This window comes from Phalacrocorax carbo, chromosome 1 (assembly GCF_963921805.1).
Source record: "Phalacrocorax carbo chromosome 1, bPhaCar2.1, whole genome shotgun sequence".
Lineage (NCBI taxonomy): Eukaryota > Metazoa > Chordata > Aves > Suliformes > Phalacrocoracidae > Phalacrocorax > Phalacrocorax carbo.
In genome coordinates, this window is record NC_087513.1 from 159,588,432 (window position 1) to 159,601,314 (window position 12,883).

The following is a 12,883-nucleotide window of genomic DNA, read 5'->3' on the forward strand; positions in this document are numbered from 1 at the left end:
AACTGATACCTGTTGAGGTAGTGTGAACAGAATATGAAAGTACAGTACTGACTGCAGTAATGTGTACTATTAGCCTACTGCTGTGTTCTTTTCATATGAAAGTAATTAGTTGTAAATAATTAAAACATCCTATGTTATTGGGATTTTGTTTTAAATTAGATTGGTCGCTCCCCTGAAGGCTTAGAATCATGAGGCTTTTCACTAAAATGTTTAAAGATGTCACCTTTGTATGCCTGCCTATCGCTGTATTTGGAAAAAAGAGCTTCTCATAATATTTGTTCTAATGTCATTGAAAGAAAACCCTGTTATCTGTCTTATAACTGTGGATTTTAAACAATTACCAAAAAATTGTTATGAAAAATACAGAAATGAATCTTAACAGATTTCTCTTTTTTTCTCCTTTGCTGCTTGCCAATATGATCAGATGGGATGGTAATTAGTTTTCTTTACTTCTGCTCTTAGTTTGTCTAATCTTTACATAATTCCTTTCTTTCTGATTTCTAATATTAACATCAGTAAATTTATAGCTGTTAAGAATGAAGTCTTTTTGGTGCTTTGATAGCTTTTGATAAGAAACGCTCAAATCATACCTCCAAGTCAAAAAAAAAAAAAAAAAAAAAAAGAAGCAAAACAAACAAAAAAGGGGCAAAAAGAAAGCCTGCTGTCCTCGTGAAACTCCTTTTGAAAGTTAACAAGAGAAATGAGAGAAGCTCTTCAAGCTTCCTCTAGAGAGGACAGTGTAATGCCTAAATTGGGAGAACTGATGTTGGAGCAATAACTGCTGCCATCCTAAATCTAGTAGAGGATGGCTGAGAAGAATAACCATCCCCAAAAGGAAGTTCTGTGCAGAAAGTTCTGTGAGAAAGTGCTAAAAAGTTGAGCTGATAAGCAGCACGTTATGAAATTGGTTAGCCGTTTCATAAATGCTTGTGTCATTTAGTAACATTTTGGTAAATACATGTTTTCCGTTTTAAGATTACTCCGGTTGAAGAGAAGGCCAGTGTTATGCCCAATTCGCTACACATTTTCAACGCCATAAGTGGAACTCCAACAAGCACAACAGTTCATGGGATGCCCAGTTCTTCTTCAGTTGCATGATCCTTTTGTAAAGGAAAGTATGTTCGTTTTATCTGAAGTATGTGGATTTGCTTCATCGTGTGGGAACTCAGGATTTTGAAGCTAAATGTTGGGCACGTGCAAGCTGCATAATTCGTACGAATGTCTGAGCACACTTAGCAAATAGCAGTTACTGGTGATAGTCTTTTAGAGTAAGGGAGGCACACGTATTTTTTTAATCTTGCTGGTAACATTTCAAAGTATTCACAATGTCATTGCAGCGGTGCGTGTTGGAAAAATATAAAGTTGAAGTTAATTTCTCTTTCATTAGAAAGTATTACTGAAATTAATTGCACATAACAAAGTGTTGTGGGATGTAATTTTGCAGATATGTAACATTCAGGTGTTCTTTTTGTGTATGGCACATAGAGATTGATTCCAAGTACAAGAACTATTTCGGGGCTAGACAGAGACACTAGTTTTTTGGGTTTAATGGAACTGACAATAGTAGTTTTTGTACCATTTGGCAAATTGTTGTGCTTTATTTTATACCTTGTTGCATTTTGAAGGTATGTGAGCTTAGATCTTATTAAACAACTAAATACAACCAAAGGTCTGTATTAATGAACACTGAGCTATACTAAAATATCAATAGTAGTAAATTGTTATGTACATATGGTTTGTTAATACAGTCCATACAGTCTGTACATAAATGTATTACATTTCTAAGCATTTTTTAATATTCATACCAGCTCTTACCTTTCTGCTTTCAGTTTATTGTGAAAACTTGCTCATTCCAAGTATATGCAGACTTTACAGTTCATTTATTCCTGTGTATAAATAAGTGCAATATAAAGATGTATACAGTCTTTGCTATGTTAGGTTTATATGCAGTTATTAAAAGAAAAAAAACTTTTTTGCCAAAGCAATGGAGTATGTAATTGGTGATCATGGTTACTGTGGTAAATGGTGGTATAATTTAAAGCTTTTTCCATATTCTTATTCTTTTAAGACATTAATTTAGTAATTTTATATTTGGGGAAAATAAAGGGGTTTAATTTTATTTAACTGGAAGCACTGTCCTGCTGTAATTAAACATTCTGTACTACATCTATATTAAAAAGGAAAAAAGTAGTTACTTTTTTCACTGTGTGCTCTGGTTTTTATTTCAGATTTGTCCCCGAGACTGGGGAAAGATGAAAGCTTGATTAAAAAAAAAAAAAAAGAAAAAAAGGAAAAAATGCTTTTTGCAGCTTAGGTATGAGATGAGATGCAGACACTTCTAGGGTGTGTTTCATATTCCCTGTCAAGAAACGGAATTTAGGTTATTAAAGACATCCGTTTTGGATCCATCACATTTCACTCAGGTAGCATGTTACAGTAACTAAAAGTTGTTACTCACTGGTACAGTTAATATTAGGAATTCTTCAGAATTTTTGCATCAAATGACAGCAGAAATCATCTCTTCATTATGGCATAAGGTTTACTGTCATTTTCTGGAGCATAGCATGAAACTCATATGTTGTCATTACTCATCAAAGATTTTTCCAAAACAGCTCATCCTGGCAGTGAAATGCTGGAGAACTCTGCTTTTTCCAGTTAGGTTTCTGAAACAAAATTCCTGTTTGTTGAAAATTCTTTTCCTTAAAAAAGGGGGCTAAATACTTCTAGACAGTGAACCCATAATGCTGTGATAAGAGACAGTCCCCTTTCTCCCCCTCCACCCTATATGCTTTCAGTTTGTTTGTGGGAAAGGGGTACAGGAGTATTTTTTTACATATCAATGTAGTTAGTCTCAAAAAACATTTCATTATTTGCAGGAAATATCCTCTAAGGTTGTTTTGCCATTCAGGAAGATTTCTGTATCAATATATTAATAGAAATGGTGTACATCGTGGTGGCTTCTTGTAATTACCCCATTTTTTCTAACTTCCCCTTTGCCCTTGGAGCAGAACTGACAGTTTCCTACAGTTGTACAACACCTTTTGCACTGACACCCCAATTTGATGTAGCTGTATCTGCTAACCAACCTATAAATGTAGTATGTATTCATAATAGAATATGTAGCTATGTATATTTATATACATCTAAATATATGTGTAACTGTGTTGCTTATTTGCTGAAAGTAAGCAGCTGAATGTAGTTGACAAAAGGTTGACGTAGGTTTACACAGAGCAGTATTAACGATTAGCACATGTTCAACTCCAAGTCTACAGTGTTTTTGTTTATAATCTTACATGATGCATTTATATGAGAGAACACACCCTCTCATGTATTGTTTTGGTTTTAGATATGCTAAGGTTGTAATTGTTGGGTTTTACCTCCTGAATAATTCATTCTGCACCAGCCTCCCTTTTCTGCTGCTACTTCCACAACATGCAAATTAAGTATCTAGTATGTGTTTTTCTTTATTTATGAAGGGTTTGAGATTTGACAACAGTGTGTTAGAGGGAACTTAAAATTATTATCTGTTTAACAGTTGCTGGTCGCAGTGTTGACTTACTTGTTCTTGGCACTGGTTTATCTGATCAATGCCATACTCTTTTTTTTTTTTTTTTTTCTTGTTTTCCTCCTTTCTTCCACACCCCCACCCCCACCCCCACCCCCCAATGAAATTTGAGAGCTTGTTAAAGTCTATATTTGACTTCTGCCATTTGCTGTGCAGTGTAGCACTTGCTTGTGTTTTGCCTGGGAGAACTATGGTCAAAGCATTGGCCTTGAACCTAATCTGGTATTTGGGTGCTGCGTTGTTGCCTTCCCTTTACTTCAGGAACCATCTCATGAAGACAATTAACAATTACACCTTTTCCCTTTTCTCCTCTGAGAACCAATTGGTGGATGAAAGGAAAAATGGCACTTTCCCCTTCTTTTCCTGCGGGGTAGATGTTTTCTTCCTTTTTTACAATAACTCTTCAGTATCTCCAACATCCTTGGGTAACCAAAATACTCCTATTAGCATGTTTCAAGAATACGTTTCCAGATTTTCCTAAGGTTAACCAACTATTTAGATACATCACACAGGGTTATGTCCCAAGGCAGTATGGTTATGGGGAGCAAGGCACGTGCGAGAACGCGGGCAGGTACTTAGAAGGGTTGTTATTTCTAATGGTCTGGGACTTTACCCCCAGACAGTTGCAGGATCTTGATAAAGCGATAGAATGTTTGAAAAAAGGATGCCTTGGCTATGCCAGAGACACAACTTATCGCCCTGTGCTGGGGCCTGGCATAGACCTACCAAGCACTACTGAGCACGCTCAAGGGGAAGAGGAGGTTCTCTGTATCTGAAGACATACAAACAACCCTGGCTAAACCAGAGACCCAGACCTCGACTATATCAGTCGCCCCGATAGTCAAGAAGAAAGAATGGAAGCTGAACTCAACTCATTTATTAAGGGAGGAAGAAGCTTCTGAGAGCAGCGGGGACAATCAAAAGAGGCAGCCTGTTCTGCAGCAGAGCAGTCACAAGAACAGGAGGGGGAAGAGGCAGAAATCATCAGTCAGAAACCACCTGATCACTAAGTGAGGTGCAAGATAAGCAAAAAGATTCCAGCCATCATCCAGGCTGTTTTTTCCCAGTGCTGGGATACTGTGGTAGTCAGGAATTAGAAGGTCCTGAGTGACTACCGCAACCAGATGGAGCCCTAAGTCATGGACTAAATGAACTAATGGACATTTTAGGGACATTTCTCAGGGGGGTCCATACACTAAGGGAATCATATCTGTGTATATATCTGTAACACACATTTGTAATGTCTTATACATGAAAATATATAGATATTGATTAGCTAAAGCCAAGCTGTCTAAATGCAGTTGCTTGTCTACCTTGCCTTGGTTTCTTGTAATTTTTTTTGTCTATACTGTACAATAATTGTGTAGTTTCTTGTTTATAATACAGTGATACATAAACCACTTCTCCCTTATTTCTTATTAAAAATATTTAGGCTGCTCTGGGTGATCATATGCATTGGTTCTTGAAGTTTTAAAAATTTCAGTATGCATTAAACATTTGCACAGGCGAGATGTTTAACGGGCACAGTTTCAGAAAATTTGGGAAGAAAACTTTCTTGCATACTTCACCAGCAGATACTATGATGTTTTGTTTAATTTTTCAGGTGATTACTATGATGTAGGTTTTTTGCCTACCCGTAAGATGTGGAGATATTTTTAATTCTTCTTCCTTTTTAGCCTGATTCCTTAAGAAAATTCTGCTTATGCAATTCACTCTATTCATCCAACAATTTTTTGTTCTCCCGAGTAACTTTTGAAGCTGTTGACCAGTCTTGATCTTTGCCAAATTTGGCTGAAGAGTTTCTACATGCTTAATGAAAAAATTGGCTGGCAAAGGTGATAGGTTTAAATTGATAGCATTGCTTATGGAAGCACTGCAGTGTGAACATGGCTTGCTCTCCAGCTGGCCGATCAGTTTGTACAGGGTGGCCAATAAATTTGCATCAGTTTAACTCAAAATAAATGATAATATGGCTTCCTTGCCCAGATGACAGTAAACTCTGTAGTGTACTGTGGAAAGGAAGCCACATGTACTGCAGAGAGGAGGGAAAGTCACAGGAATGAGGAGGCTAGTTGGGCTTAAGGCAAGTAGAAATGAAGGGGTGTACAGACAAACCAGGAAACCGGGCCCCTCCGATACATGTGCTACAAAAATCTTCTTTCAAGATGCCAAGTGTGCTCTGTTTTACTGTTGCCGCAGTTACGTATACGATAGCAACTTGTGATGTGGTCTTCGGGGTCTTTGCAGTTAGTTCTCAGGCCGGACATGGTGAACATAATGTTAAATGTAACCATAATGTTATACTTTTAAAGTAGTACTTAATTAAGTGGAATGATTTCAAATAAAAGTGTATTTAGACAAACCTGGCTTTTAATGAAAATGCCTAGTCTAGTAAGTCAGGAATGCTTTTTTCTAATTCTTTTCTTTGTGAGAAGACTTATTTTCAGTAAACAGAAGACATGTAATTCATTATTTGTCATGAATTCTATCTGGTGAAGTTTGGGAAAACTAGTGTTCTGTATTTTTTTGTGAGCTGAAAAACTCTGTATTTAACTGTGCCCAGACTAGGGGTCTTGGGGCTTCTTGGGCAAAGGGCAGAAAAAATGGAAACATTAAGCAGATAATGACTAACTTCAACTGTCTCAATGGTATTTGTAGAAGCGACCATTTTAACACCTTTAAAACCTTTTGACGGTGGCTTTTTCCTTTCTGAAGTATTATAACAAATGTATAATGAGTTATTGAAAAGCCATTTAGACTCTATCTTTTGGTCTTGACACAATTGATTAATTTAAATACTATCTAGTGATTAGGCAGTATTTCCCTTTCCAGTTAACTGTAGCAGATATTAGGGGTTTTTGCTGATATTTTCTGCTTAAGGAGGCGTTTTATAATTTCTCCTCTCTATGCAACACTTGTAATTGAAAAAACACTTGGTTTTTTCTGCAAGAACAAGGTGTAATTGATATTAGTAAAGTACCTTGGGAATGCTACACCTTGTTTAATTGATACATGTTGTGAATGATGAAAAAGCACGGAGACCTTTGCTAGCAGCATGGTTCTGGTTTGCTGTTTGGATTATGCTATAAAAAAATTAGCTAGCTGGAAAGATAGAAAAGAGGAGGCGGAAGGGATTTAGGTAAATAATCTTTCACTGTGAATCCTCAGAGCATCTTTCTTTTTGTATGCGTGGGTTGATTCAGCTGTTACTTTGATCAAGCTTGAGGGCTTGCATGACTTCAAAAGCCATGTAGTCGTGGCTAGAGGGATACCACACCTTTTAAAGCCAACAACTGGCTGGAGATCTTCCCTTCTATCTTGGGTTGACATGTCTGTTATTTCTTCCCCCCCCAATCCTGGATAGTGTAGGCTTGCTGCATCCAATTTAATACAATACTGCATTAATTCAGCGAATGTGTGCTTGGTTTTAAATTGCCCTTTTTTCTTTTTTTCTTTAAATTTTGTCTCTCTCTGTCCTGTAAGATTCATTGACACTGGATACCTGAACAGCAAGTGTAGCTTCTTAGGATGGTGGGGGTTGTAGCTAGTGCTATATAATTTTTTTTATGTTTCTGATATCAGACTGCCAAAAATGTCAACGTTTGACTTGACTTGATGGGGGACATGAAAGTTGTGAACAAAATTGACAGAATGCAGCTGAGATCTTTAACACAGACTCATGTGCCAGAATAAATATTATTTTAGGTTAGTTTAGTTTCCGTTTAATATTTTAAGAATTGGTATAAGGTTTAACCAGCTTTACACAGAAATAATTTTCTAACTAATGAAAGTGAGACAGATTTTTTTTCAAGTGTGTGAGTTAAAACTGATGTCTACCAGTCTAGAACGGTTATCAGGCTATATACACGAAAATGCTGGTAACCACTGAATAAATAAGTTTGAGCTGGAGTTGGGAGTTTGAAAAAATGGAACCTGAAGCCTAGAGGAAACGTGAGCAGGAGTTGGCTGCACAGTTTTGCACTAGTCAACATTACGAGCAAATCTACGAAGACAGCTGAAACTTCTGATAAAGCTGTTAAGTAACGTGATTTTTTCAATGGCATGAACTGTAAGTGGAAGAGATAAGAAGTTCCCAAGGGCATGCAGATAACTGTAAGATAAAAACCTTAGTTAAGCATAACTTTTCGATCCATTGCTCCTTCCGTAATTCTGAGAATTCTGTGAATGTTGCTTGGGGAGAGATGAGTCCAGAGCTGTATTTGAGTTAGTGAAGCTTTAGTAGCCACCTTAACCGTAGTAGTCAATAACAAGGCATGTAAGGGGACAAACACATTTTATAATTAGTCTCATAAAGTGGAAGAACTGTCACTATTTAGGCTTTTAAAAGGCCTGTGACAAAAGAGAAAATCAGCAGCCTGTTGAGAGGAAAAAGTTTTAAGCAATCTGAAAAAAAAAACCCAAAAAACCTCATCATCACCAGTGATGGATCCTTGTTCTGCATCTATAACTTGAAACAGCCAAGTATTTTCTCATCACAGTAGACTGTAAAAATATATATTAAAGCCTTGAAACAGTGTATTTAAATACGCTTAGAGTAATTATGTGACTGGGCTATTTTTTTTTTAATCACTACTTTACTTAAGAAAGATAAAATAGGGGAGGTGACACCCTACACTAAAATTTATTGTTGTCTGTTTTGGAGACACTGGTAACTCTGAACCATAGGAACTGAAATAGAAACGAAGGAACGCACTGGCTGGTAAAGCATGAGGCAGCAATGTGGTGGTGAAGAGTTATGTTGTTAAAGTTCAGAACGGGATGATTAACTTGCTCTGCACATCTGCAGGGGAAGATAACTCACAGCCAGTAGTAAAATATGCTTATTATAATATGCTTGTAGAAAAACATTGTATCTAAGAACACACAGCCGGCTTGGATTATAGATTATTATAACTAAATAATTACCATACTGCGCTTTGGTGCATGTCTAGGAGCCAGTGATCAAAACTTGACAATATTTGTTACCAACTGGCAGAGAGAACCCTAAAATGAAATTTACATTTTATTAAAAAAAAAAAAAATCTGTTCAGCTTGTTAATTAAACAAATTGGTAAAAACTAGAAGCTTAAAAAAGAAATTGATGGGATGGACACAAAGCTATGACAGCAAGAGAAGAAGCGCTTTTGGTTTTTGGCAAACTGAGGATAGCAATGAAACAATGACACTTAAAAACCCCAAATATTTAAGTGCAAACAAGAGGAAATAGAAATTAAAGTACAGAAAAATCCTAAGGAATTTAAGAGGCTGATTGGAAAAATCTACCTCACAGAGATGAAGACATTAAGGCATTTTGCTGAAATACTTACTAGCTGCAATATAGCCTCATAACTAGGCAGGTGGCCAAAGGTCAAGTTGTTAAGTGTGGAGATGTGTTCAAAGTGCTTATGTTCTGTCTGTAGAAACAGTGACAAAACCATATTTTTGCAGGAAGATAATGATATATTTCATAGCTCCCTTAAAGTCCAACAGGAAGCTTATTTCTGTAGGTATTCTGTATGTAGACCTGAAAACTGACACCAGGCTAGTAAGAGTTGACCGAAAGGTGCTGGCCTGCTAACGTTCCTTCAAAAGAGATGTCTGAGCACAGAAATTTTGCAATAATGCTCACATTCTCCCAATATTCAGAGAAAGCATGTGGGATGATGTTATGCTTGTTGCCATGGTACTGGTGTGAAACACCACACTTGGAAGGTCTATTACGAGATTCAAATAACAAAGAACTAAAATAGGCTTATACAGAAACTAGGTCTGGTCCTCCTCCTTTGCAGAGACTATAAATTGAGACACTGTTTTGTAGTTCATTGACTCTGTGCTGTGAGAAATTAATGTGACAAAGTTCAACTCAATACCAGAAGGAAATGGAAGGCAGTATTTACTTTAAACAAAACCAATTTCAGTTACTCAGATTGACTCTCATAGATTTTACCCAGTCATATTCTCACGCCCACATGATCATGAGCACTAACAAGGCCACGTCCAAGCGGCCTGGCAGGCTGGAGATCCCCATGGAAGACAAGAAATAGTGGCTCTTGACTAAATGCCATGTCACTGGGCATCTTCCTTGGCAATAGAAAACTCTCAGTGTGCTGGTTTTGACTGGGACAATGTTAAATTTCTTCACAGTAGCTAGTGTGGGGCTGTGTTTTGGATTTGTGCTGGAAACAGTGTTGATAACACAGGGATGTTTTCGTTACTGCTGAGCAGGGCTTACACACAGTCAAGGCCTTTTCATCCCACCAGCGAGCAGGCTGGGGGTGCACAAGGAGCTGGGAGGGGGCACAGCCAGGACAGCTGACCCCAACTGACCAAAGGGATATTCCATACCACAGGACACTGTGCTCAGCAATAAAACAGGGGGAGGGAGGTTGGCCGGGGCAGTAGTTGCCTGGGGACTGGCTGGTCATCGGTTGGTTGGTGGTGAGCAATTAGGCTTTTGGCAGCATTTATTTTTTCTCGGGTTTGGGTGGTTTTTAATCTTTGTTTTATTTTTAATTTCTTTTTTTGTTGGTTGTTGTTGTTGTTGTTTTTTTGGTGGGGGTGGGTTAGTTGGTTTAGGTTTTGGTTTAATTATTAAACTGTCTTTAGCTCAACCCCCAAGTTTTTACACTTTAACTCTTCTGATTCTCTCTCCCATCCCACTGGGTGGGGGATGAGCAAGCAGCTCTGTGGAGCTGAGCTGCTGCCTGGGGTTAACCCACAACAATCATGAAGCTATTTATATCCTTCAGCTATTATACTGTGACTTTCCATGATAATCTTGCTTACCTCGCCCATCAGCTGTAGGGAAGGTTGCTACCTGTTGCTTGTGTTTCCTCATTTGGGTATGTTTATGGCTATAGCCTTTCCTCCTGCTGGGATAACAAGCAGTGGAGTGGCACATATGGTGTACTGCAGTGCAACCCTGCAGTCATCCTCCTGTTATCAGACCTCAGGTCTTCTGCTGACAAGTCATCCTGCTGTGGCCTTATCGGAGCCCAGGCCTCCTGGTCTTGACCTAAACAAGCACATTCCTCAGTGTTTACCAGTTTAATTGCTGTTAATCACGTCCTCGATTATCAATTCATGCAGTTCCTACAACCTGTGCTGCCCCTTGTGCTTTCACAGAAATAATTCCCACTCATATTTATTTCAAACCAATCTTAATGTTTCTGTTTCAGCCCTCTGCAGCACCACACGATAGTTCGATCTGAGTGGACCCTTATAACAGAGCATGTGTGTGGATGCTGAAGTGCAGCCTGGCAAGTGCTTTTAGAGACCATCAGTGGAAAATCAAATGGAGATGCTTTCTAAAATACTTCCCAAAAGTATTGGTGTCATAGTGGTACTATTCAACATTTTCACTGGTATTCCAGAAACAAACTCAAAAAAAACCCCAAACAACTGTCAATTTAAATTGGATGAAAACAAAGGTCAATCTCTCTGATTTGAAGTGCTCCAAACTAGGACCTCTGAAAACAGTACACTACTGTTATCACCTATAAAGTGGTCCTCCTAGGAACAAGAACTGAAAATTAAATTTACACATTGTCTCTTGGAAAATGACACCAGCGAAAAGGATTTAAGGATTGTTCTCAACATAAAGCTTCTCATAAGCAAACTCCTAAGGTAATTCTGTGGTAAAGAGGATTAATGCAGCAAGTGGATGTAAACAGAATGTATCGCGGTACCTACAGCACCTGTGAAACCACTATGAAGCCACTCTGCTACTGGGCGGACACTGGAGCTAAGGTTTTAAAACGTTGAACTGAAGGATTTATACAAGAGTCACAAAAACCCAGGGTCAAGGAATAGTGGAAAATCTTATATGGTAGGAGATGCTGAAGCCAGGCAAATTAGATTAGAAATTCGAATCAGGCTTTTAATCCTGATGCATGCTGCTGATGGTGCTGAATTCCAAAGGTCTTGGCCGTCTTCTGTCAGATATATTTTACAGTAAGGGGATGTTATTTATTTAATTACTTCTTTATTTCAGGTATAGGTAACCTGTGGTACAAAGCTCAGTGTGTTAGTTCAGAGCTAATGGTACCTCTTACGTTTAAATGCTGAAGCCAAAATTTGAAAAATAGTATTAAATCATTAGCCGTCTTAAGCTAATGTTAGTTTCTATTAACTTACTCTGTTTCATGGCTATTTTATAACAACATTCTGGAAAAATAAATGTGTGCGGCCTGTAACAATAATTTTAGGAAGTAGTTTTATTGTTGGCTGGGTCTTCATTCAGGACAGCATGTTGTTACTTATCAAAAGACTTGTGTTCAGCTGCCAGATTTGAACCAGCTGTTAGTCACAGCAGAGGCTTGTACTGCAAGCACTAGTGAAGCAGCTGACAAGCAATTATATGCTAATATTTCTAGTGTTTGAAGTGATTTGAAATGCTTCTAAGTGAAGAAATGCCTGGGATGCTTGTTGGAGAGAACAGCCAGTGTCTTGCATGAATGACCTAGAACTTTAGCCTTGTTCCTTTCCTCTGCCTCCACCTTTCAGGTAGCAGTGAAAAAGTTAGTTTATCTCAGTTTTGGGTGGTACATATGAGCTTCTACAAGACAGTTAAACCATTTGCTCCGTGCAGCATGAAAGTTGGATTTTGTCTAATCCCGTTAAAAGAAACAAGGCCCGGGGCTGAAATTCTTAGAACCTGGAATTCCTCAATCCAATTTCATACACAAAGTGTCTTGTGTCCTAATTTGACATTTTTAAACTATTCTAATTTCATATAGCCACTTCATAATGCACTGGGAAGAGCTACAGGCTTAAACTTTTTCCCATTTCTTGGCTGACAGCTGTTCTCGCTCAAGTTGCAGATATCTGACTGGGGCTCTACTGAAAACTGAGTTAATTTAAATTAATATGCTTGTGAAAAATTCCTCAATATACTTTATTGTTCTCTTTAAACGTAAAACTTATCTATTGAGCTGTGGTCCTCCTGGAGCTTGTAAGTTTTTCATTTTGGCTTTCTTTTCCTTTCACCAAATTGCAAGTCACCTACATATGATTAAATTACACAGGAGTTATTCGTCAAACAGTTAAATATTTGATAGAAAGCATTTCAATTTGACCTGTTTCAACCTCCTCTTCTTAATCTACTTCTCTTGTTTCTCTATTCTAATTAATTTTGATTCCTTTCCATTAAGACATTAATACACATCAACTTGATCTTTAGCTAAATTCATCACAACATATAAATTAAGAAATGACCAGATCTCCCTCTTTTCCTAGCAGGATGTGTTTTATTGCCATTGAAGCTTATAAATTCTTGCCCAAAACCTGCACTAAACTGTCCTTTCCCTTTTTGTATGT

At 37.8% G+C, this 12,883-nt stretch overlaps 1 protein-coding gene across 9 annotated transcripts in view; it reads left to right on the plus strand.

The window, feature by feature from the left end:
- The window catches only part of DOCK9 (dedicator of cytokinesis 9), a 134,428-nt gene extending 132,229 nt beyond the window's left edge, over positions 1 to 2,199 (plus strand). For all 9 annotated transcript variants that reach the window (XM_064440648.1, XM_064440646.1, XM_064440647.1 and 6 more), the window contains exon 53: positions 976 to 2,199. In XM_064440648.1, the coding sequence (XP_064296718.1) occupies positions 976 to 1,098 (123 nt within the window). In that variant the 3' untranslated portion in view covers positions 1,099 to 2,199. The remainder of the gene's footprint in view (positions 1 to 975) is intronic.
- Positions 2,200 to 12,883: the final 10,684 nt, after the last annotated feature.